Below are 21879 nucleotides of genomic sequence, written 5' to 3' on the forward strand. Positions count from 1 at the left end.
AGTGGTAATCATAGTAGTACTCAGAGAATGTTTAGAGATTCAGCCATCTCGTTACCTCTGCGTCCCGCGTCCTAGACGCATAATTTTCCCACGGGACGCACAGTTCCAAATATTGTGCGTTTTTGGGACGCAAGGAAATTTCTCAGTCAAAACAAATAAACAACCAAAAAAAACTACGGCAAGCCTGAGGATTTCACGGTAACAATCGTTACCGGTAGCGTGTCGTTTCCGTGGCGTCATTTTAAAGGTACCGAAAAATAGTTTAACCATAAAAGTCACCGCACCCGAGTTGACTGTGATCAACGCGATTTCACTGTGCCTCTATGTGTGTTTGTGGTGTGGTGTGTGAGTGTCTTTCTTCTAATTTACTTTCGTTTTGTTTTGTTTTCAGTGTTGGGGGGGGGGGGGGGGGGTTGCAACAGATGACGTTATGTGCGCATGCGGGTTGCCATTTTAGTCCGCAAACTGAGGAATCGCACGCATGAAAGTTTGAGATGGCGGCGAAAAAAAACCTCACCAAGGTCTACTAATTACGACATTTAAGAAATGGGAATGCCAGTCTGATTTTTCGTATGAATCGTCCAAAGGGCGTATCACTAAACTCACCTGGAATGTATGCACAGAACACGAGAGCAAGATACGACGAGAGGCACGATTACGAGGCAAGTTGGTCATTAGATTTGTAGGCTAATCGTTATGAAAAATATTATGAAACAGGATTGGTTATTCTATAATTTACTGGTTGTAGCATGGTAACTTTATGAATAAAACATTTGTCACAAGGTGTAGTAATGCTAATGTTAACTGTTGGTAGAACTCATGATGATGTGTGTTAAATTCTTTCGTCAAATTGATTGTAGATTACACATGCATCGTCTTGGGAAGAGGATGTCAAGCCACATCAATACTTACTTGTATTAATGATTACCAGTAAAATAATCTTTGCAGTGTGAGATTGGAAAAAATACTCTGATGATGCCACATGAGTACACCAGTTTTTGATCCTTTTTTTTTTTTTGGAAGGAGTACACAGCTGCTGATGTAATGTTCATTGTTAATGCATCGTTTTCAAACATTTACCCTTGAAACATGATACTTTTGAGTGTCAGAATTCTTGATTATGAATATCAGTCAAAATAGAAAAATGGGTTCCCATGATGAAGGTTTACGGAACCCAACATTAGTTACCGTGGTTTCCCATTGGGTAATCCGACGGAACCGAAAAACGGTTACCATGAATTTCCGAAATCCTCAGGCCTGCTCCTGAATTATTTAAAATTTTGCAGCATTTGTTTATAATTGTATGTATATGTTGTTGTTTGTGTTATTCATATGCAATTGAATAAGTAGACCATTTCAGAATTCGAAATTTGTGACTCTCTCAATGCATAATGGCATTCATACTTTTCTGATCAGCGAGTCCCTGGGACTTGCTGCCAGTAAACTGTAAAATTATCACTGCAGAGATTACCGCTTTTTCTGCACTCAGTGATTGACTTCTATGCAAAGCCATTTCTCAATTTGTCTTCCGTGCCATGTCATGCCTGTTGAGTGTTGATTGACTTCATATTAAGAAACTACTGCACTAAAACATCCATCCATCCATCCATTTTCCGAACCGCTTGATCCTCACTAGGGTCGCGGGGGGTGCTGGAGCCTATCCCAGCCGTCTTCGGGCAGTAGGCGGGGGACACCCTGAATCAGTTGCCAGCCAATCGCAGGGCACACAGAGACGAACAACCATCCACGCCCACACTCACACCTAGGGACAATTTAGAGCGTCCAATCAACCTGCCATGCATGTTTTTGGAATGTGGGAGGAAACCGGAGCACCCGGAGAAAACCCACGCAGGCCCGGGGAGAACATGCAAACTCCACACAGGGAGGCCGGAGCTGGAATCGAACCCGGTACCTCTGCACTGTGAAGCCGACGTGCTAACCACTGGACTACCGGGCCGCCCTGCACTAAAACATTAATTCATAAATGTATGTATATCATATGCTTTTATTTTTGTTTTTCTCAGTATGAATAACACGTACCCTAACTGTTCTACTCTTTGAATAAAAACACTTCATTCAAGCGTTAGGGAGTGCAAGGGGTTATGATGGAGGGGTGTTGCAAATCATGAAGACCTGCCAAGTGGTATGATAGCTTTGTTTTATACATGTCCTCGGCTAGGCCTCAGCTTCAAAATCAGTCCTTGGTCCTTGGCCTTGGCCTCGGAGGCAAGTCCTTGGTCCTTGGCCATGGCCTGGGAAAATTTCTCAAGTCCTTGGCCTTGGCCTTGCCTCGGAAAAATTTCCAAGTCCTTGGCCTTGGCCTTGGAAGTGTCACTTCCTCGTGTAAGGAAGGCGAGAGTACTCAAGTGACGCAATCAAGTGCGCTCAGTTTGTTCGAGAGCCGAAATTCGGTCGTCATCTGAGGCATTGAAACTCAAACTTTTTGGTCGAAAACCGATTTGGTCGAGAACAGAGACGTTCGAAAACTGAGGTTTGACTGTATGAGTTTTCCCCTTCAATTTCCTGCAGTTTACCTAGTTCCGTGTTTGAGAACAGGCGAGAGTTGTGGTGGAACAACTCGTAGCTGCTTCACCATGATAACATCCCCTCTGCCAATGCCATGAGGCTCCAACAGTTTCTGGTCGAGAAAAATCTAGCAATGCTGGAGCGACAACACTACTCGCCAGCCTGGCTCTGTGTGATTATTTTCAATAAAAACTTATTTTGCTGCATATGAGCTGAAGTGTTCAAACACCCGGTTACATATAAAAATACAAACAAAGCTGTCAAAGATCTTGCCATTATTTTGTATTCATTTAAGGGTATTAAATAGTGCCCCTAAGGGTGCTTTTTGCATACATACTGTACATACAGTGAAGACAGAAAGAGTCATGGAGGAAGACTTTGAATGGTTATTCGGATCAAGAAATGTCCCTCGTGGAAATAACGTGCATGAAAACAGAGTGCACCATTTTTGTTACTTTTTATACTCGAAAGATGACACGGAAGTACAGTACATATCTGTGCATAAAAAGAAAATTGTCCCCTCGCCTTTGTGCAAGATGTTTTCTCCCAAAAATTATACATAACTCTAATTGTAGATAGAACTAATCTATTGGAGATAGAACTAACTTTCGTAACTAATTTGTGATTCTAAAATACACTAAATATTGTCAGCTCCAAACTTTAAGGCCACATTATCTCCGTCAATTTAAAATCCTCCATCATTAAAAAAACATTTCAGGAAATCGGGTACATGCTGCAAAATGTCATCAAAGTTGAACGAACTATGATCTTAAATTGTTTCATCATTGATTTTTACATTCCATAAATAATTCAAGCGTAAATTCATGATGTTTATACCAGAGCAGACGCTTGCTGGTGCAATATGGGTATGATCCAATGAGGTGATTAATTCCAAATACTGTTGGTGATTACGCATATGCACGTGTGCGGGCACCTATGTGTGTGTGTGTGCGTGTGCGTGTGTGTGTGTGTGTGTGTGTGCGTTTGCCCAAAAGGTTCTTTCAATAATGTTGTTGCAAGAATAAGACAGCCTGTGTGATTTCTTCTTTTTTCCTTACATAGAGCCTGCCGTTGGCCTGGGGATTGGAGTTTGTTTTCTTACTCCAGATAACTCTGCTCCTGGCATCTACATCCATAGCCTAGCTCTGGGGTCTGTTGCCAAGATGGATGGCAGGCTCAGGTAAAAACAATTGTTTTCTTCTCGATAATAATTAGGTCGGAGGCATGAGTCACATGACTTGACTTGAGTCAGACTTCATTTGCCAATTTTAGTACTTGGTAGCTTGGCTAAAATATATCACAGGGGTAACCTAACTCTGTGTTCATGAAACTGTACTGACTTAGTGTTTGTTAGTTTCGAAATGCTAGCTCCGATATTATTTTTCGATACAGTGCACTCCTCTCTAAGAAACCTCCTCAAACAATCAAATGCGCTACAGGTGGGACCTGTTTCCGTCAGTCATCAACAAAACAGGCGTCCGTCAGTGGTGGACTGGGAGTTATATCGGAACATGACCCCTGTAGTGACAATTACACTGCCGGATGAAAACCCACTTCCGTCAGTGCTTAGTCCATCATTTTTTTATGAATTTTTTTGTCATCTGTCAACCGTCAGCAAATATTTGTTTTGTGGATATATTGATCGATGCTTTTACAGCATTATAATCATATTACTTCCCTATTGTGTGACACCTATTCTTTCATCACATAAGTCGGGGAGATCAGATACTGGAGGTGGATTCAGTCAGTCTTCGTTTTGCTGCCCTCAGTGAAGCATACGCCATCCTCAGTGAATGTGGCCCTGGACCAGTGAGTCTCATTATTAGTCGTCACCCTAATCCCAAAGTAAGTGGGGGTTTTTTCAGCATGTTAATTTTTTTGGGTGAACTTCTTCGTTTCAAGTTAAAATTGAACCCTGCCCTTCTGCCAGTTTGCCACATCAAGGGCATTAACATTAGAGTCGGTGTTTAAGATAAGATAACCTTTATTTGTCCCACACTGGGGAAATTTGCAGTCTACAGCAGCAGAATTGGGGGGGGGGGGTAGAAAAGAAAAAACAAGTGTTGCATGCACAAGTAAATGTTTCAGAAAAAGAACTGTACACAGTATAGAATGCAATATAAATATAAGCTATAGACATAGATATAAGCATATATGCAACTGCATATATGCAGCATAAGATGGCTGTGCTATTTACAATGGTTACAGGTTTTCACATATGTTCATTCAGCAGTCTGACAGCAGTCGGTAGGAACGAGCGGCGGTATCACTTCTTGCAATTTATTTGCTTATGCTCTTTTTAGATACAGTATAACTCTTCAAAGCAGGACATTCCAGGGTCGGTAGTGCCCTCTTACAGCTGTTGCAGCTTCAACAACACTTTCTATCAATCCAAAGGGGTGTGACCATTGACATTGGGTGTTTAACTTCACAGCTTTCTGCATTATCCCAACCAGACACGTTAAGCCTGTAAACTCTGTTGGATATTCCCAGGATGACTTGAAATTGGCAATGCGGTGTGGAATGGCTTCTGTCTCCCTCCTGTGGACAAAAAGTCCCAGCTCAGTTTTCCTTCCAACCTGACACAAAACGATGTTTGTGACAATGATGTATGAGGCCACCAGTGGCTCTTTTATTTTACTTTACATTGACAATTCGTTCTCATCTAAGGCACATTATTAAGTTTTACAGTTTAATAAAATAAAAAAATATATATACCACATGATGCAATCTGATAAAATGCCTCAATCAATGTGTTTTCTCAGGTATCAGAACAGGAGATGGATCATTTCATTGCTCAATCCACACACAAGGGCAAAATGAACAAGAGTCGACATTCTTCTCATTCCCAAGGTCTGATTCCTTTTTCTTAAATGTATTTCTCTCTCCGTTAATTCAGGCTTGCACCCCTAAAAACTTTGTTGACATAAATGCTCCTGCAGACAGCATGTCCATTTTTTCTTAATTGTATATTAATCAGCAGGTTTTTCAAGTAAGAGAGATGGATCACCTGGCCTTAGTTGGACCATGAAGAGATTTCTTGAGCCGGCCAGTAGGGTAAGTCTTAATTTAGGCTCTTTGGACAAGCAAGCAAAATTTATCACTGTAGCACTTTTCAAAGACAGAAGCAACAACCTTAAAGTGGACATTTTTCGCTGCTTAAAATACAGACAAAAACAATCCACGGATTTACAATTTCATCGAAAGAGAATGTCATAGCAATAAATAACACACTCACGCACACACACAAGCAATGTGTTTATTTTTGATTTCTTTAGCACAGCGCATTTTGCTCATTTTACTTATCTGATTTCACTAGCTTGTACATTAAAAAAAAGGCTGGGTGCCTAAGAAGAGTGAAATATGTTTACAATTTCAGTGGAACTTCTACTTCCGAATTTGATTGGTTCTGAGAGGTTGTTTTTAACTTGAAATAAATGGAGGGAATATCCCACATTGAAATGAATGGCAATAGAATGAATCTATTTCAGCCCTCAAATTAAGCACTTAGAAAAACAACTATTTATTGCTCATCAATTTTACCAGAGGAGGGGAAAAAAGGGACTATAGCTCAGAATTTAAAAGGTCTTCTTCCACAATAACATGGAAAAAAATCTGATTCAAGTGTTTCTTATGTCTGTTTCTTTTCCAATTCATTAGTTGATTTTAGCATACCAATTCAGGGAAACGTGTCTTTTTCTGTTAAAAGAAATATAAAATTAAGTGGGATGCACACTGTCATTTAAAACATCAATTTGCTCCAAATGTATCCATCCATTCTCGAATCTCCTAATCCTCACAAGGGTGGCAGTGTATCCTGCCTGTCTTCAGGCAGTAGGCGGGGTACACCCTGAACTGGTTGCCAGCCAATCGCAGGGCACACATAGGCCATATTTATCATGAATTCAATGTATGTAATTCATATATGGTTCTGAAATTCGAATTATGAATTTGAAGCATTAAAATGCAACAAAAGGATCCCCATTTCAGGTTTGAATTGATTCACACAAAATGATCTTTGGGAAATATGGTCAAATAGTTCAAATATATGCATTCATAGAGTTTTTCAAAAGTGTACTTTGGAAAGTGGAAAACCTTTGAAGACAAAAAAACAAATCGTGTTTTACATTTGATTTTCCATTTTTTCCTCCTAATTTAATTCAGCAGGGGTCTCTAAGCTCAGAGAAAGAGTTATCACAATACTTCTCACCGGATATTGCCAGCCACCCATTCCTGACGAAATCTTTGGGCTCAACGACAGATGAGGCAAATCAACAAACCAGCAACATCTCCATTGATGACATCGCATCACAGCCTCCAGGTAAAATGATTACAATGTTTTCATTACAATTTAGTTCGCACCCACAACCAAAGAATAAAACCAAAATGTATCAATACATTTTTGGTGGGGTTTTTTTTGTTTGTTTGTAGTTTTTTTATGATAATAAATGGGGAACCTGCTCAGTGTGTCTGAAGGCTGATTTCAGGATGATAAATCACCACTAGATGGCAGGAGTGGCTTTGATCAGATCTTGGTCACACAGAGTGTGAGTGGGTGTGGGGTGTGGTATGGCGATCCTATATGTGAGGTGATGTGCGGAAGCAGTGTGGTGTTGAGAACATGGCAAAATATCGGCACCGAACTACACACACACACACACACACACGCATACACACAAAGCTCAACATTCATGAAAACTTCGTGCACAGGTCATACATTAGTGGTGTGTTTATCTTGCAATAAACTGTTATTTTGCAATTAAAGTGTCCTCTTTGTGTTGTTTATGTTGCTATTTAGTAGGAAAGCCTTGTTTAAATATTTGAGTTACCACGAATGCCATCCAAAAAAGACCAAAGTGAAAGTTCTGCATCCTTTCACAAAAAGCTCTTTTTCTCAGATTTCTTCTTGAAAATGAGTATTTTCAAGAAACTTACCAATATTCAACTACTGTTGACTATGCAATGGTAAAAGGTAGAATGGGAGTTTTTTCCGATGAAAGAAGAGGGTTAACGCTTTCTTTTGGTAGGTTCTAAAATTGATCATAAGTGTCAAAAATGGCAATTAGGTGTTAAATGAGTGAAAATGTTAAGTCCCTAGTCAAGTTCAGATAATTGTGTAACGCATAAAAAAATGTACTGTTTTAATACTGAGCTCCTTCTTGTTCTCAGAAACTCCCACTTCTGGAAGCGAAATGCAATGTGACGCATCACAAGACAAGACCCAGGTCCAATCTAATCATCCTCAGGATGCAATCGGCCGGCCAACTGTTGTGTCGAGTCCCACATCGCTGCAGAGCCCACTTCTTCATCAGCGAATGATCATTGATTGTGAGGATAAGCTGAGAAAAGATGAGGACTCAACAAGTGGAGTTGCCGCAATGCCACTGGAAGTAGACGATCGCAGCAATTGGGAGGAATTACAGATATGTGCAAGCAATGGCGTGACACCACCACTAGATAGTTCTTCCAATGAGTATCACAAAGGCTTTCCAAATGGCCATGAAATACCGAGTTCTGAGTCACCCTTTATGCCAATTCGTTGTCTGTCAAAGCACAAAGCAGCGGAAAAAGATGAACAGTGTGTATCGAAGCATTCCCCCAAGACTGAAGATAACGCGGCGACGCCGGCCAAAGCTGTGAGGTGTGCTGAAGCTCCCAACTCCACTGAGCAGCAAAACCACAGCGCTACTTGTGCTTCAAGTGCTAATCCATTCCAGTCTAATGCCCCACTGTGTGGAAAGAAATCCATGACTGCAAGTGGATTGATAAACAATCAGCAGTGTATGAAGGGAGGTACAAGTGACATTTTGGGTGTTTATACTATTGAGACTGTAACCCTGAGAAGAAAGAAGGATGAATCTTTTGGCCTGGACCTGGAGATCATATCATCACCTCTGAAAGTTGTCATCAATGGGCTAAAGCCTGGAGGTGCGGCCGAAAGGGTATGTCTCATTTTATGGTGTCATTTTAACATCTATTAATGTAGACCGCCTAAAAAAATCAAAGTAATAAAATGTACGTTGAAGACTAAATTAAAAATATAAAGAATTTTCAGAATGTTCAATATACGAGGGTCATTCAATACAATACAATACAATACAATACATGCTGATTTATATAGCGCTTTCACAACAGCGGCAGCTGTAACAAAGCGCTTAACAAAACAGTTAAAATAAAGTAAAATAAATAAACACAACAGCTTTTTTTTGACACAAGGACTTCTAATACAGATAGAAGCTTACTTTTTTCTTTTTCTTTTTTTTTCCCCCCAACGTAGTTCCCAGCACTGTCACACACTTTTCTCCTCTTTGTACATTCTTCCATATTCCCTCAGCGTAAAAATCTTTGGACTGATGTCTCAGCCAGTCGCTCACTACCCTTTGACTTCATCGTCACTTTCAAACTTTGTGCCTCTCGTGAATGTTGGTAAGGAACCAAACAGGTGAAAGTCTGAAGGGCCAAGGTCTGGGCTGTAAAGGGGATGAGGTAGCAGTTCCCAGCACCGCTCGTTGATGGTCTGCGCCATTGAGGCTGCTGTGTGAGGCTTTGCGTTGTCATGATGCAAGATGAGTCCTTCTGACTGATGACCCCTGCGTTTGTTCTTTGTCTTTCTTGACCTGCCTCAGCAGCTCACAGTAGTTGGTACAAAGTTTTTGCAAACATACTGTCACACATGCGCACTCCCCACATAGATAACTTCCAGAGATGTCAGTGACATTCCAACAGTCCTCTGTGATGCCAAAATGCTTTGAGTCGTTCTGACTCAAAACCGAAAATTCTAATTCGGCGTTCGTTTTCGGCAGCCAATTTCCAACTCAATTCGACTCACCGCCGATTCGTGCACAGCTGTAATTAGAAGGTTGGTCAAGGTGCTGTTTGCCCCGGAGAGCAGGTGGAAAGGAAATATGGCAAGATGCTTCGGAGCTGGTCTAAAATAATTTTCTTCTCTCGCGCAATTTTGTGTGAATTTGTTATTAATGTACTGGAGGTAATGAGTGTCGGATGGAGTAATAAGGCTGTGGCTTGAAATGAAGGGTGTCATTTTTTAAGACCCTGTAAAGTGATTGAAGAGATTTGTTTCTAAACATAAAATATATTTTATACTATATGTTTGAATATGCAGCCCGGTAGTGCGGTGGTTAGCACGTCGACTTCACAGTGCAGAGGTACCGGGTTCAATTCCAGCTCCGGCCTCCCTGTGTGGAGTTTGCATGTTCTCCCCGGGCCTGCGTGGGTTTTCTCCAGGTGCTCCGGTTTCCTCCCACGTTCCAAAAACATGCATGGCAGGCTGATTGAACACACTAAATTGTCCATAGGTGTGAGTGTGAGCGCGCATGGTTGTTTGTCTCTGTGTGCCCTGCGATTGGCTAGCAACCGGTTCAGGGTGTCCCCCGCCTACTGCCCGAAGACGGCTGGGATAGGCTCCAGCACCCCCCGCGACCCTAGTGAGGATTAAGCGGTTCGGAAAATGAATGGATGGATGGATGTTTGAATATAATTGCTGAAAATTTGTTCAAAGATTGAGAACGCTGAAGTACTGAATTGTAGAGGTCTATCATCAAACAATTTTTCACCATTTCAGTTTTCTCGATAGGTTGGGCATGGCAAAAACGATGCCGTGAACGCACTTTCGAGGCAAGCATGAGTCGCCTCTCCACCACGATGAAAGAGCTTGAGCGCCTTGATTTACGTTTGGGGTTTCTTTTTGGTGGGGGAGGAGGGCAACTGCAATATGCAATTAGCTAGCATTGCCTACGCCAATAAGTTGGTAGAAAACATCAAACAACAGTCGATCCCCACTCATGAGACCATTATGCCACTGCCCAAATATATGGAGTCGGTATTTTATCCACAAGCTCAGGCTTCTTCACAACCCAGTGAATTAATGCTGCATGTTTCAATGACCACATTTGGCAACGAAACACTGGCAGATGGTCAAAGGCAATTGCAATTTGTAATGCTGCTCCAAAATGTATACAGTATCATTTTTTGACAATGAAGAAAAGTTGCGATACTATGCCTTGCTTGCGAAGCATGATTATTTGCTGTCCTACTTTCAGGAATCAAAAGGAGTCTTGTGTCCAGGTGATGAGATTGTCACCATTGCTGAAAAAGTGGTGAGCTCCTGTGGGTACCAGGAATTATGTGAACTCATGCATAACCTTCCCACAACACTGTCTTTGGATGTTAAAAAACCTGTCTCAGGTACGACCCAAGTCTTACAAATTCACATTTTTTTTTGGGGGGGGGGGGTTTGTCTACACACGTGCGCACACACACACACACTTATTCACATTGGAGAAAAAAACGTAATAAATGGTGAGGGCAGTAGCGCGGATGCATTTCTATATTTAATATGGCAGTAGCTTAGCCCATAACAACTTGGTTTATGGACCAAGCAAGGGACACTTCTGGATGCCCACAAAATTAATTGTGCATCTTTGGTAACTTGATCTGCGTGTGTGATACATTAAGACACGTGTCAAACTCAAGGCCCGGGGGCCAGATCAGGCCCGCCACATCATTTTATGTTTCCTGCGAAAGCAAATCAAAGATGTCAACTTTCATGATGCTTGCTAAAATCTCAACCAAAATTCTAAATTCTCATTTGTAATAAATAAGACGGATACTGTAAGCATTTTCTTGTTAACAAACCCCTCATTTCAGTAACTTAAACAATAGGTGAATAAACCGTTATTCTTGACTTCTTTATATAATTTCCGTCATAATGGCCCTCGAAGGGAAACTGCAACTAAAATCTGGCCCAGGAAAAAAATGAGTTTGACACCCCTGCAATAAGACATTCAGGCAGACAGACACGCAGACAGATACATAGATGAATGGGCAGATGAGGAGGCAGATAGATAGATTGATAGACTTTAAAACAGTTATCTTAAAAAATATATATTTCCAGGTCTCAAAACAACCCATTCATGAAGGTCTGTAAGAATGAACACAGATTTGTTTCATTTTCAAGTCAAGCCAGCTTTTACTGTCAAATATGCTCTATGTGTAACAAACAGCACAGATAAAATTACTTTCCTCTCTCAACCACAGTGCAAACATGTAGTGCATTGAACACACACAGCTAAAATTTACGTTAAAATTCCTTGCGTAGGCCACTATTGCAGTAAAACCATGTATGGATGTGTATTTCAATTTTCACGTGGAAAAAAAAAACGATTCACAAATCTGTGAAATGAATCTCCAAATTGATACATTGATATGCAATCACAGACAGATTGCTGAATGTGTACATTGGTCTGTAAATGTGTGATCCCCAATTAATAATTGAATGCAATTCTACCCAGGACTTTTGAAACACTCTTCTAGCCAATTATGTGCAATTGCGTGCAGCAACTTGCACATGTGTGGGGGAACTTGTATATGTGCCTCCATTGCTACACATTAACCACTAAGGCAAGGGGTGTCAAACTCATTTTTGTCACAGTTTCCCTTGGAGGGTCGTTGTGACTAATGTGAATTTTGTGAAACCAGATAAATGTTTCATCATCTCCACATATTACATACACAGCGCACAACAAATTGATGGATAACTAGTTTTGAAATCAGAAATCAAGAAAAATAACTTTTAAACAGTGTTTACATGAATCTAATAAGGGCGTTGGTAACGATAAAATGCTTGCAATATCTCTGTTAGTATGGATTATATTTGACAATTTAAAATTTTTGTTCAGACTTCAGCAAGCATCATGGATTTGCTTTCACGGGTCAAATAAAATGATGTGGCGGGCCAGTTCAGGCCCCTGGGCCTTGATTTTGACACCTGTGCACTAAGGAATGCAACCACTAGTCACACTGCCCACTGCTGACTGAGCCTGGATGGCATAGACTGTGGACGCCACACCGATGGACTCTATGCACACAACACTTTCACGTTTGGTCGAAGGTGGTGTGTTTACTTCTGGTCGGCCGATAAATTACGTCATCTGAATAAATTTCAGAAAGAGTGACTGACTTTCATCTGGCTGCATTAATTGAAATACATAATTAAACTTTTGTATTGTTTATGGTTTATGTTTAGAATTTTAAAACATATTTTAAGAAAATAATGTATTGTTTGAGAAAAATACCAATAACCGTTATATGTAATCGCAAATCCCAGTGTTATAAATATATTGTGATATAAATGTAATCATCACACAAGTGTTGTGATTTCAATCGAATCTGGAGGTCGTCTCACCCCTAGTCATGAGTACTGGGTACTACTGTCATGAAATGCGATGTGAAATAAATACAATAACAGTTGTGGTTTGCGGTACCTTTGTTCTTAACCACAGTATCATTTCAGCCAGACTACAATGGTTTCCTATGCTCCTGTTTGTCCCAAAGACAAAGAGCCACATGTGATTTTGTAAATGCCTTTGTAAAACACACACACACACACACACACACACCAGAATTCTACTCCGTAACCCTGTAATGATCTCTTCCCTTAAATGCTGCCCTAAAATTTAGGTTTAAATCTCCCTTGCTCACCTCCCCAAACCAGCCTCCATGCATCTGGCTATCTATCCATGGTGACTATGTTACATTGTATATTTTGCTATTACTAGTGAATCCTAGCTTCCCCCTGTAGTTTAACTCCCTGCATACAAACGTAAAACAAAGAGTTGCAAAAATGTGTGCATGCTAGATGCCCAGATGTCAAGCCTGTTGATTTCTCTCATAGAAAGAACGATCTATGTTCTATGTTGCAAACTAATTGACTGTAAATAGCTTTTCAGTGTTTGAGGACTTGAAAAATGATTCGAGAGTTACAAACTAATTTGTTTGGTTACATGGAATGCATTCCTCTCGAGTCCTCTCTGTGAGTACCATCGTAAAGCATTTTCATTTGTTTTGTTGTGCTGCGCAGTGTACAGGGATCCATAACCATGGTCCCCCAACAGGGAGATCACACGAATCAGCCTCCCTGGTCTATTCAGGGGTGCTGAAAAGGAGGGTACGTCGGGAAGTTGAATCTCAGGTTCAGAATGAGCAGGATGGTTTTTGTCCCAGTGGTGGAACAATGGACCAACTCTACACCCTCACCAGGGTGTTCAAGGGTGCATGGTGTGTGGACTCATAGAAGGCGTTTTGACCGTGTCCCTCAGCAGAGATGAAAGTCCTCCGGATTTTCCCAGAATTCCGGATTTTCAAATTTTAATGAAAATTTCTCCGGAGAATTGAGGAAAAATTGCCTAAAATTAATCCGGATATTAGTTGACAACATTGAACGAACACGCGTCTGAGTTCGTTGTTTTGCTTTCACGAGCGTAGCTATGTTGAGGCACGAACACTAGTCACAGTGAATAGATTTTCGTCTCTTTATAAACACACTTGCTAAACCCCAGTGGAACGAATAAAAGACGCCGTGGACAAGACATTTGTTGTCGTAAAAATATATATTTGGACAAAAAGGGAAACACACAGACTGGCAGAAAAACGTGTCCGTCCGACTTTGAGTGTCGTCTCGGCTAGCTTAGCTTAGCTGTTGTCGTGTGTGACGTTGGTTGCGTCGGCGCTGATTGGTTGAAATCAAAAGACGTGCTTGCGTACATGTTCGCGTTGATGCACGCACAGCAGAGAGCAGCGGACTATCTACTGCTGAGGCGCGCTTCGCTCGAGTGGCGTCGCCACAACAGTAATACCCTCGGATCACATTCTCATGGCCTCGCCATATCTCGGAGATTTTAAAATTTCGGCGAGAACGGAAGCCACAAAGGGTGCACGTGTGCACACAAAAGGAAGATTAATCATTGAACGTCGAGTATTTGAATAGCGTTTTGTGTAAATTAATTCACGCATGATCGGCCAAGTGTGCGTGTGTACACTCACACACATATTATAAAAAAATAATAATAAAAGTGGAAAAGTGCAAAGTCCACTTTCATCTCTGCCTCAGGAAGTTCTGTGGGAGTTGCTTTGGGGGTAGTAACTCATTTCCAGTGAGGGTTAGGCTTCGCTAGGGGTGCTATTGTCACAGATTCATTTCATGAACTTTACGGACAGAATTTCTGTGCGGTCAAGGCATTGAGGTGGTAGGGGTCGGTGGCCTCAGTATCACGTCTCTGCTTTTTGTATATGATGTGGTAATTTGACTTCATCAATCCAGGATCTCCAACTCTCATTTGAGCAGTTTGCAGCAAAGTATGACGCAGTTGGGATGAACATCAGCACCTCCATAATCAGAATCAGAATCAGAATCATCTTTATTGGCCAAGTATGTAGAACACACAAGGAATTTGTCTCCGGTATAACACGCTGCATTAGTATCATTGTAAACAAGGACATGACAAATAGGTATGCAAGGACATTTCGTAATGTAAGTGAACCGTAGTGCGGTGGTACCACCCAGTGACAACTGTGAGACAATGTGCATAGTGTCAAGCAGAGCTAAAGTGAACAGTGGTAGAATGCAATACTATGACAGTTTGTACAGTTGGTGCAGAAAATCATTGAACCATTTTAGAGTGACCAGTAGCAGTATTTGTAGTACAACAGTCAGTGACTGTTTAGGGAATTAATGGCTAGAGGGAAGAAGCTGTTTAAGTGTCTACTGGATTTGGTGCGCATGGATCTGTAGCGCCTGCCTGGACGGAGTAGCTGGAAAAGGTGGTGGGCAGGGTGCGGGGGATCCAGGAGGATTTTCCGTGCCCTTGTCTTGATTCTTGCAGTGTGCAAGTCCTCAAGAGTGGGTAGGGCGGTGCCAATGATTTTTTCCGCCGTCCTAACTGTCCGTTGAATTCGGATTTTGTCCTTTTTTGTGGCGGCCCCAAACCAAACCGTGATGGAAGAACACAGGATTGATTCGATGACTGCCGTGTAGAACTGACGTAGCACCTCCTGTGGCAGGCCATGCTTCCTCAGCAGCCTCAGGAAGTACATCCTCTGCTGGGCTCTTTTCAGGATGGAGATGGTGTTGACTTCCCACTTCATGTCCTGGGAGACTGTGATTCCCAGGAACTTGAAGGTCTCGACGGTTGACACAGGGCAGCTGGATAGTGTGAGGGGCAACAGTGGAGAAGAATGTTTCCTGAAGTCCACGATCATCTCTACAGTCTTGAGCGTGTTCAGCCCGAGGTTGTGTCGGCTGCACCAGAGCTCCAGCTGCTCTACTTGTTGGCGGTACGCAGACTCGTCGTCGTCTTTGATGAGACCGATGACCGTGGTGTCGTCTGCGAACTTTATAAGTTTGACAGCTGGATTTGTTGAGGTGCAATCGTTTGTGTAGAGGGAGAAGAGCAGTGGAGAGAGGACACATCCCTGTGGGGCTCCAGTGCTGGTGATGCGTGTTTATGATGTTGTTGCTCCCAGTCTCACCTGTTGTGTCCGTCCCGTCAGGAATCTGAGGATCCACTGGCAGATCGTAGGGGACACACCGAGGTGGAGAAGTTTGGGGGTGAGGAGTTCCGGGATGATGGTGTTGAATGCAGAGCTGAAATCCACAAACAGAATTCTTGCGTAGGTACCTGTGCTGTCGAGGTGCTCGAGGATGTAGTACAGACCTATATTGTCTGCATCTTCCACAGACCTGTTTGCCCGTTAGGCAAACTGGAGAGGGTCCAGCAGGGGTCCGGTGACGTTCTTTAGGTGGTTCAGCACAAGGCGTTCAAAGGACTTCATGACCACAGACGTCAGGGCGACAGGCCTATAGTCGTTTAGTTCAGATGATGCCAATTTCTTGGGAACTGGGATGATGGTAGACTGTTTGAAGCAGGATGGGACCTCACACAGCTCCAGGGATCTGTTGAAGATTTGTGTGAAGACCGGAGCCAGCTGGTCAGCGCAGACTTTCAGGCAGGAGGGGGACACTTTGTCGGGCCCCACAGCTTTCTTGATCTTCTGCTGCTTGAAGAGCCGTCTCACGTCCTGTTCGTGGATCTGTAGTGGAGAAAAAGATGGTGGGGTGCTAGATAGAGTAGTTTCTGGTCGAGGTGGGTGTGTGTGTGAAATGGGGGTGTCCTTTTCAAATCGGCAGTAAAAAAATGTTTAGTTCATTAGCAAGACCCTTATTGTTCACTGTTTGGGGGGATAGCATTCTATAGTTAGTGATTGCTTTCAGGCCATTCCACACAGATGCAGAGTCGTTAGCAGAGAACTGGTTTTTCAGCCTCTCTGCATAGCTTCTCTTAGCGATGTTAATTTCCTTTGTCAATTGGTTTCGGGCGTGTTTGTACAGTGCCCGATCTCCACTTCTAAATGCGGCCTCTTTCTCTTTCCTGAGTTGCCTGAGTTTGGGAGTAAACCATGGCTTGTTATTGTTGAAGGAGCGGAAGGACTTCATTGGTACCACCTTTTGATTTCCCTGATAGCTCCGTGTCGCGGTCGGCTCGGAGAAGGCGGAAGCCGGGTAGATGTAGCGCGGAATCCGGGTGGCGGTCACTGAGCCAGGTTTCAGTGAAGCAGAGCGCAGCAGAACGTGCAAAGGTTTTGTTGGACTTTGTGAAAAGAAGAAGTTCATCCATCTTGTTTGGCAGAGATCGTAGATTAGCAAGATGGATCGATGGGAGCGGGGTTCGAAATCCGCGCAGCCGGGCTTGACAAGCACGCCGGCTCGCTTCCCCCTCCTCCGGCGGCGTTTCCATGCTCCGTACAGCGCAGCCGCTCCGCTCGCGATTAACTCCGAAAAACCTTCTGGATTTTTGTGTGCTGGTGAAAAAAGACCGAGCGTAGACTCCCCAATGCGCAGCAACTTTTCCCTCGTGTAAGTAAGCCGCTCAGGGTCGCCAAAATCTAACGAAAATGACAAAAACAGGGATAATACATAACTGAGACTATCGTCCTCAGACGGAAAAGTGAAGATTGCCCTCTGCAGGTCGGGGACGAGATCCTTTGCCAAGTAGAGGAGTGTAAATAACTCGGGGTCTTGTTCACGAGTGAAAGAAGAATGGAGCGGGAGATGGGCAGGGGAATCGGTGAAGCATCTGCAGTGATGTGATCTCTGTATCAGTCTGATGTGGTGAAGAAAGAGCAGTGCTGAAAGGCAGTGTTTTCAATTTATTTCTCAATCTATGTTCTACCCTGGTCCATGGTCACATGCTGTGGGTCCTGACTGAAAGAACAAGATCCCCCTGACAAGCGGCCTCCCTTAGAGAGAGGGTGTGAAGCTCGGTCAGCCGGAGGAGCTCAGAATCGAGCCACTGCTCCTCCACATTGTTAGGGGCTAGATCAAGTGGCGTGCGCATGGTAGGCATGGAGAATTTTGTCCCATTCGTTGCCAATGAGATTTTATTGGTTTTTGGGAGGAATGGGGGCGCCAAGGTAACACTTTAATTAAAAGAAAAATAGTCCTAAGTGCAACCCCGTCGAGACACATATTTGTTACGAACGTTCTTGATGGATCAAAAAAAACAAATTGTGTGGATACGTCAAAGTGTGACCTTACTGGTGGAGGGATTTGTGTGGACCTAGGTCATGCATCAGATGAAGCAGAGCTCAGATGTGCCTCTGAAGACAAGCACTACTGGATGATGTTTTCCCTCACAGGGACACTGGGCACTGAGGGGCTGAAGGTGGGGCTGGATGGCACCAGGTGACCAGGCCTGCTTCCCAGGTACAATAAGAAGAGATGTGGGTTTTCGTTCCTGTGGATCACTGGGACCTGATTGAGCACTTGCACTGGGGAATTCCTCATTCTGCTGGGGAAATTCAATGTTTACAATGTGTGGTCAATGCCAGTGAGAGATGGGAAAGTGTAATTGGAAGGAACAGCCCCAGTCCAGAACCGGAGTGGTGCTTTGTTATTGGACTTCTGTGCTCATTATTTATTGTCAATAACATGCACCGTGTTCAAGCATTCGGGTTTTCATGCATGCACTTGAAAGCAGTCGTCTGAATAAGCTCTTAGGCAGTCGAGATTTGGCACATGGTACCTTGGTGATGCACACATACTTATCTCACAAATATACTGTATGTTCCCTCAAAAAGGGATGTCATTTAAAAGGCAAATCAACAGGCTTGACTGCACTACAAAATGGATTGACACAAAAAACATTTGTGCAACAACAAAAAAAACCTTCCAAACACATTTCCAAACTTTTTGTATTATGTTTAAAATAGTGTAGTTGAAATTAATTTATCATAGCATAGGTGTTGCTCTGATGGACTTCCAATTTCAAATGTGTGTGTGTGTGTGTGTGTGTGTGTGTGTGTGTGTGTGTGTGTGTGTGTGTGTGTGTGTGTGTGTGTGTGTGTGTGTGTGTGTGTGTGTGTGTGTGTGCATGAGAGAGAGAGAGAGAGTGTATACACACACACACACATATATATATATATATATATATATATTTATTTATTTATTATTTTATTTTTTTTACAATAACTAAAGTATCTTTCATTTTGATTTAAAATGTAGATGGACATACCACATTGACAGTGTCCTCTGGGAGCAGTGACGGAGCCACAAGACTCATTCCTGACGAATCTGAAGAATTAGGTGCCAAGACAGTTCACGCTAACCGCAAACCCCAAATAAAGGATGACTGCCAAACTCCAGTCACCAACATTGATGATATCATCTCACAAATTAGCCCCGTCAGTGACCCTGCATGTCCCTCGTGCATGTCTCTTGGAAATACTTCTGAGAAAGATAATTTTGAAGTTCAAATACTGTCAAGTTCACAGTTCTCCTCGGCAGTGCCCCCAGGAAATGAAAATGAGTGTCCTTTACATGTGAACCCACTTCTTGAAAACAACTCGAATGGATTATTCCCTGAAAAGTGGATCACTCCGCACAAAGGGAAAGACCCCAAAGGACTTCATGATAGTGATTCCACTGGTGACTTAAAGTCACCACTGGACATCGCTGTCACGTGTAAAGTCACTGACTTTACACGTGACAGCGATGTCAAGCCCAGCAAAATGGTCAGTGGCAGTTTCCATCTTCATGAGCCATCCTCAAAGGGGAAGAAAGTGGAACTCAATTCCTCTGACAACCAAGCATCCATTGATGATGGATATGTACACCTCAAGACACTGTCAAATAGATCTTTACCTTCACATCATGCCGGTGAAAACAAAAGCCTGGACAGGAATAACGATATGTTTGTCAGCTCCTCAGAGCTGACTAAGGAAGAATGCTTGACGCATTCCCCATCAATAGGGTTCGCAGTCACAAGGACACCACCTTCACCTTCATATGTAACTCCTGAATCTGACTCTGACAAACTTCGAGCTTGTGAGACACATCCCACCAGCCTTTGTATTCATGGAAGCATTTCCCCACTTGATAACTGTATCAACTCCAGTAGCCCTGCAACGTTGTCTGGTGGTGCCCTGCTCAACTCAGATGTACTGAAACAGAGACATTTGAAAGCACAAAAATCAGAATTGACACCAGTGACAAACACTGACAGTGCGACCACTGACGGATCAGATACAATATTTTCGAAGACTCTGACCAACGAAGAAAAAAACTTGGAGTGTTGCCCAAATTTAATCACAAACCTGAGCCCCATTATTATGCATCGTCGTCTAAACCTCCCAGACAAATGTCAAATCGAAACTCAGATCAGATCAGACTATAGCCTTAAACAGAAGGGCCTAAGAGTAAATAGTAATAATGCCGGAGAAGTGCCATTGCAAAGTCATACCAAGAGTGAAAGTCCGGTCCTTTCATCGACCAATGATATCTTCTTTAACCAGCCTACAAATTTACTCTCAGAGAAAACATTATCTCCCACTTTGAAGGCCAACAACCCACTTAATAAGAACAGTGCTCTTTTATCCACAGTTGCCGTCAGAAAGATGGCACCTGATATCCCAGATAACATATTTGAAACTGTAGCGTCCAACAACAAAGATATCAATGTAGATGTCAAAGCAATTTCAAATTCCCAGACACTGTCACACGCACCTGCCACTCAGAGAACATTTATCGAAGTTCAGTTATCCTCTGCATCTGGTGTGTCACCTTTCAGGGCAAAAAAGCTCACAGTAGATTCAAATAACTCTCCAGCAACTCAAATCAACACCGATGCAACACCCGTGCTCCCAAATTCAAATTCCACATTAGATACAACAAATGCCATTGTTGATCAAATAGTATTCGATGCAATGAACCAAGGAACCAAGGAAATTAATCTAGGATCAAGTAATGACTTGAAACCTGACACGGAGACGAGTGATAACCCAAAGTCGACAACTTACAAACTGTCCAAGAAGACCACGCTGAGGCCAAGTTTTGTCGCAAACGCTCCTTTTTCTGTGCACTACAACCCCTTCTCTGTCCAACACAAGATAAAGTCGTTTGAAAACCTGGCTCACTTTGACAAGCCTGTTGTGAAAAGTAGTGACATTCAGTCATATGCTTTGGCAAACAGGGCCTCGCTTAACCAAAGGATTGCGGGTTACATGGGCTTAATTAAATGTTCTGCTCACCAGGCACAACACCATCGTTTCAGTTCCTATGAAGACAATTTAATCTCAACGAGACCCTGCTCATCACTGAGACCACAGTCAAGCATTACTTTGAAAAACCTCGATCCTCCATGTGAGAGCTCGAGTGCAGGTTGCCTGTCCAAGAACAATTTTGTCTCCAAATTTGCAAAAGCTCCCGATCCTTCACCAGAAACCCCGCCAGTGGTGCGGAGGAAAAATGCCAAACTTTTCCACAACCGGTTGCGGCAATCAAGGGCTCTCAGTATGCCTGAATTGGGAAAACTCTTCACGGGTGACATGTTGACCAGGATGGATGGTTTCGCTGATAAACCCGAACGCACCATCCTTTCCACTGCCACAGAGACTTTGTGCACTTCACCTTCTGCACTCCAAGCAAAAGTAGAGGTAACAAAAGGAAACCGAAGAAACACTGGATCCACTCAAGAAACAATCGAGAGACAATTTGAGATCCTTGAACCATCTGAACAGTGTGAAGCACCTCGGCCTATCAGGTAGTTCAGTTAAATTGTTTAAAACGGTCCCTTTTATGTTCTTGATTGCTTCATCACTGTATGTGTGTGCGTGCGTGTATTTGTCTATGTTTAAAAAAAAAAAGACGAAAATTGGTCTGGTAGTTGATTACAAAATAGTCAACAATTGTAAACAAAAATCTCGTGGCATGCAGTGCACGCTATGTAGACAAAACAGACAGTATTAGGATAGCTGGCCAATCGAGATACAGGAATTCAAAACAAGCAAATAGAGTTGCTCAAATCTTAGCAGCTATAACAGCATCGATTTTCCTGGAAAGACTTTTGACAAGATTTTGAGATGTATCCTAAAACAGTCTGAACAGTTTGGACTATATTGGGATATCTGGTAAGGAATTGGTTTAACCAGCTAAAATTGTACCTTTTATATTTCAGATTCTTTTAATGTTTGCGTGTGTTCAAATTAAAAGAAAGTGTTCTA

At 42.6% G+C, this 21879-nt stretch overlaps 1 protein-coding gene across 7 annotated transcripts in view; it reads left to right on the forward strand.

Annotated features, from left to right (window-relative positions):
* The window catches only part of pdzd2 (PDZ domain containing 2), a 106282-nt gene that overhangs the window by 76286 nt on the left and 8117 nt on the right, over window positions 1-21879 (forward strand). For 4 of the 7 annotated variants that reach the window (XM_086110510.1, XM_086110514.1, XM_086110515.1 and 1 more), the window contains 8 exons: window positions 3589-3706; window positions 4239-4371; window positions 5292-5379; window positions 5507-5583; window positions 6691-6847; window positions 7696-8468; window positions 10587-10731; window positions 18884-21419. In XM_086110510.1, coding sequence (XP_085966636.1) covers window positions 3589-3706; window positions 4239-4371; window positions 5292-5379; window positions 5507-5583; window positions 6691-6847; window positions 7696-8468; window positions 10587-10731; window positions 18884-21419 — 4027 coding nt within the window. The remainder of the gene's footprint in view (window positions 1-3588; window positions 3707-4238; window positions 4372-5291; window positions 5380-5506; window positions 5584-6690; window positions 6848-7695; window positions 8469-10586; window positions 10732-18883; window positions 21420-21879) is intronic. The other 3 variants (XM_086110512.1, XM_086110511.1, XM_086110513.1) reach the window with 3 other exon arrangements.

Source organism: Hippocampus guttulatus, chromosome 5, assembly GCF_054856545.1.
Source record: "Hippocampus guttulatus isolate MCC_2025c chromosome 5, RoL_Hgut_1.0, whole genome shotgun sequence".
Classification (NCBI taxonomy): Eukaryota; Metazoa; Chordata; class Actinopteri; order Syngnathiformes; family Syngnathidae; genus Hippocampus; species Hippocampus guttulatus.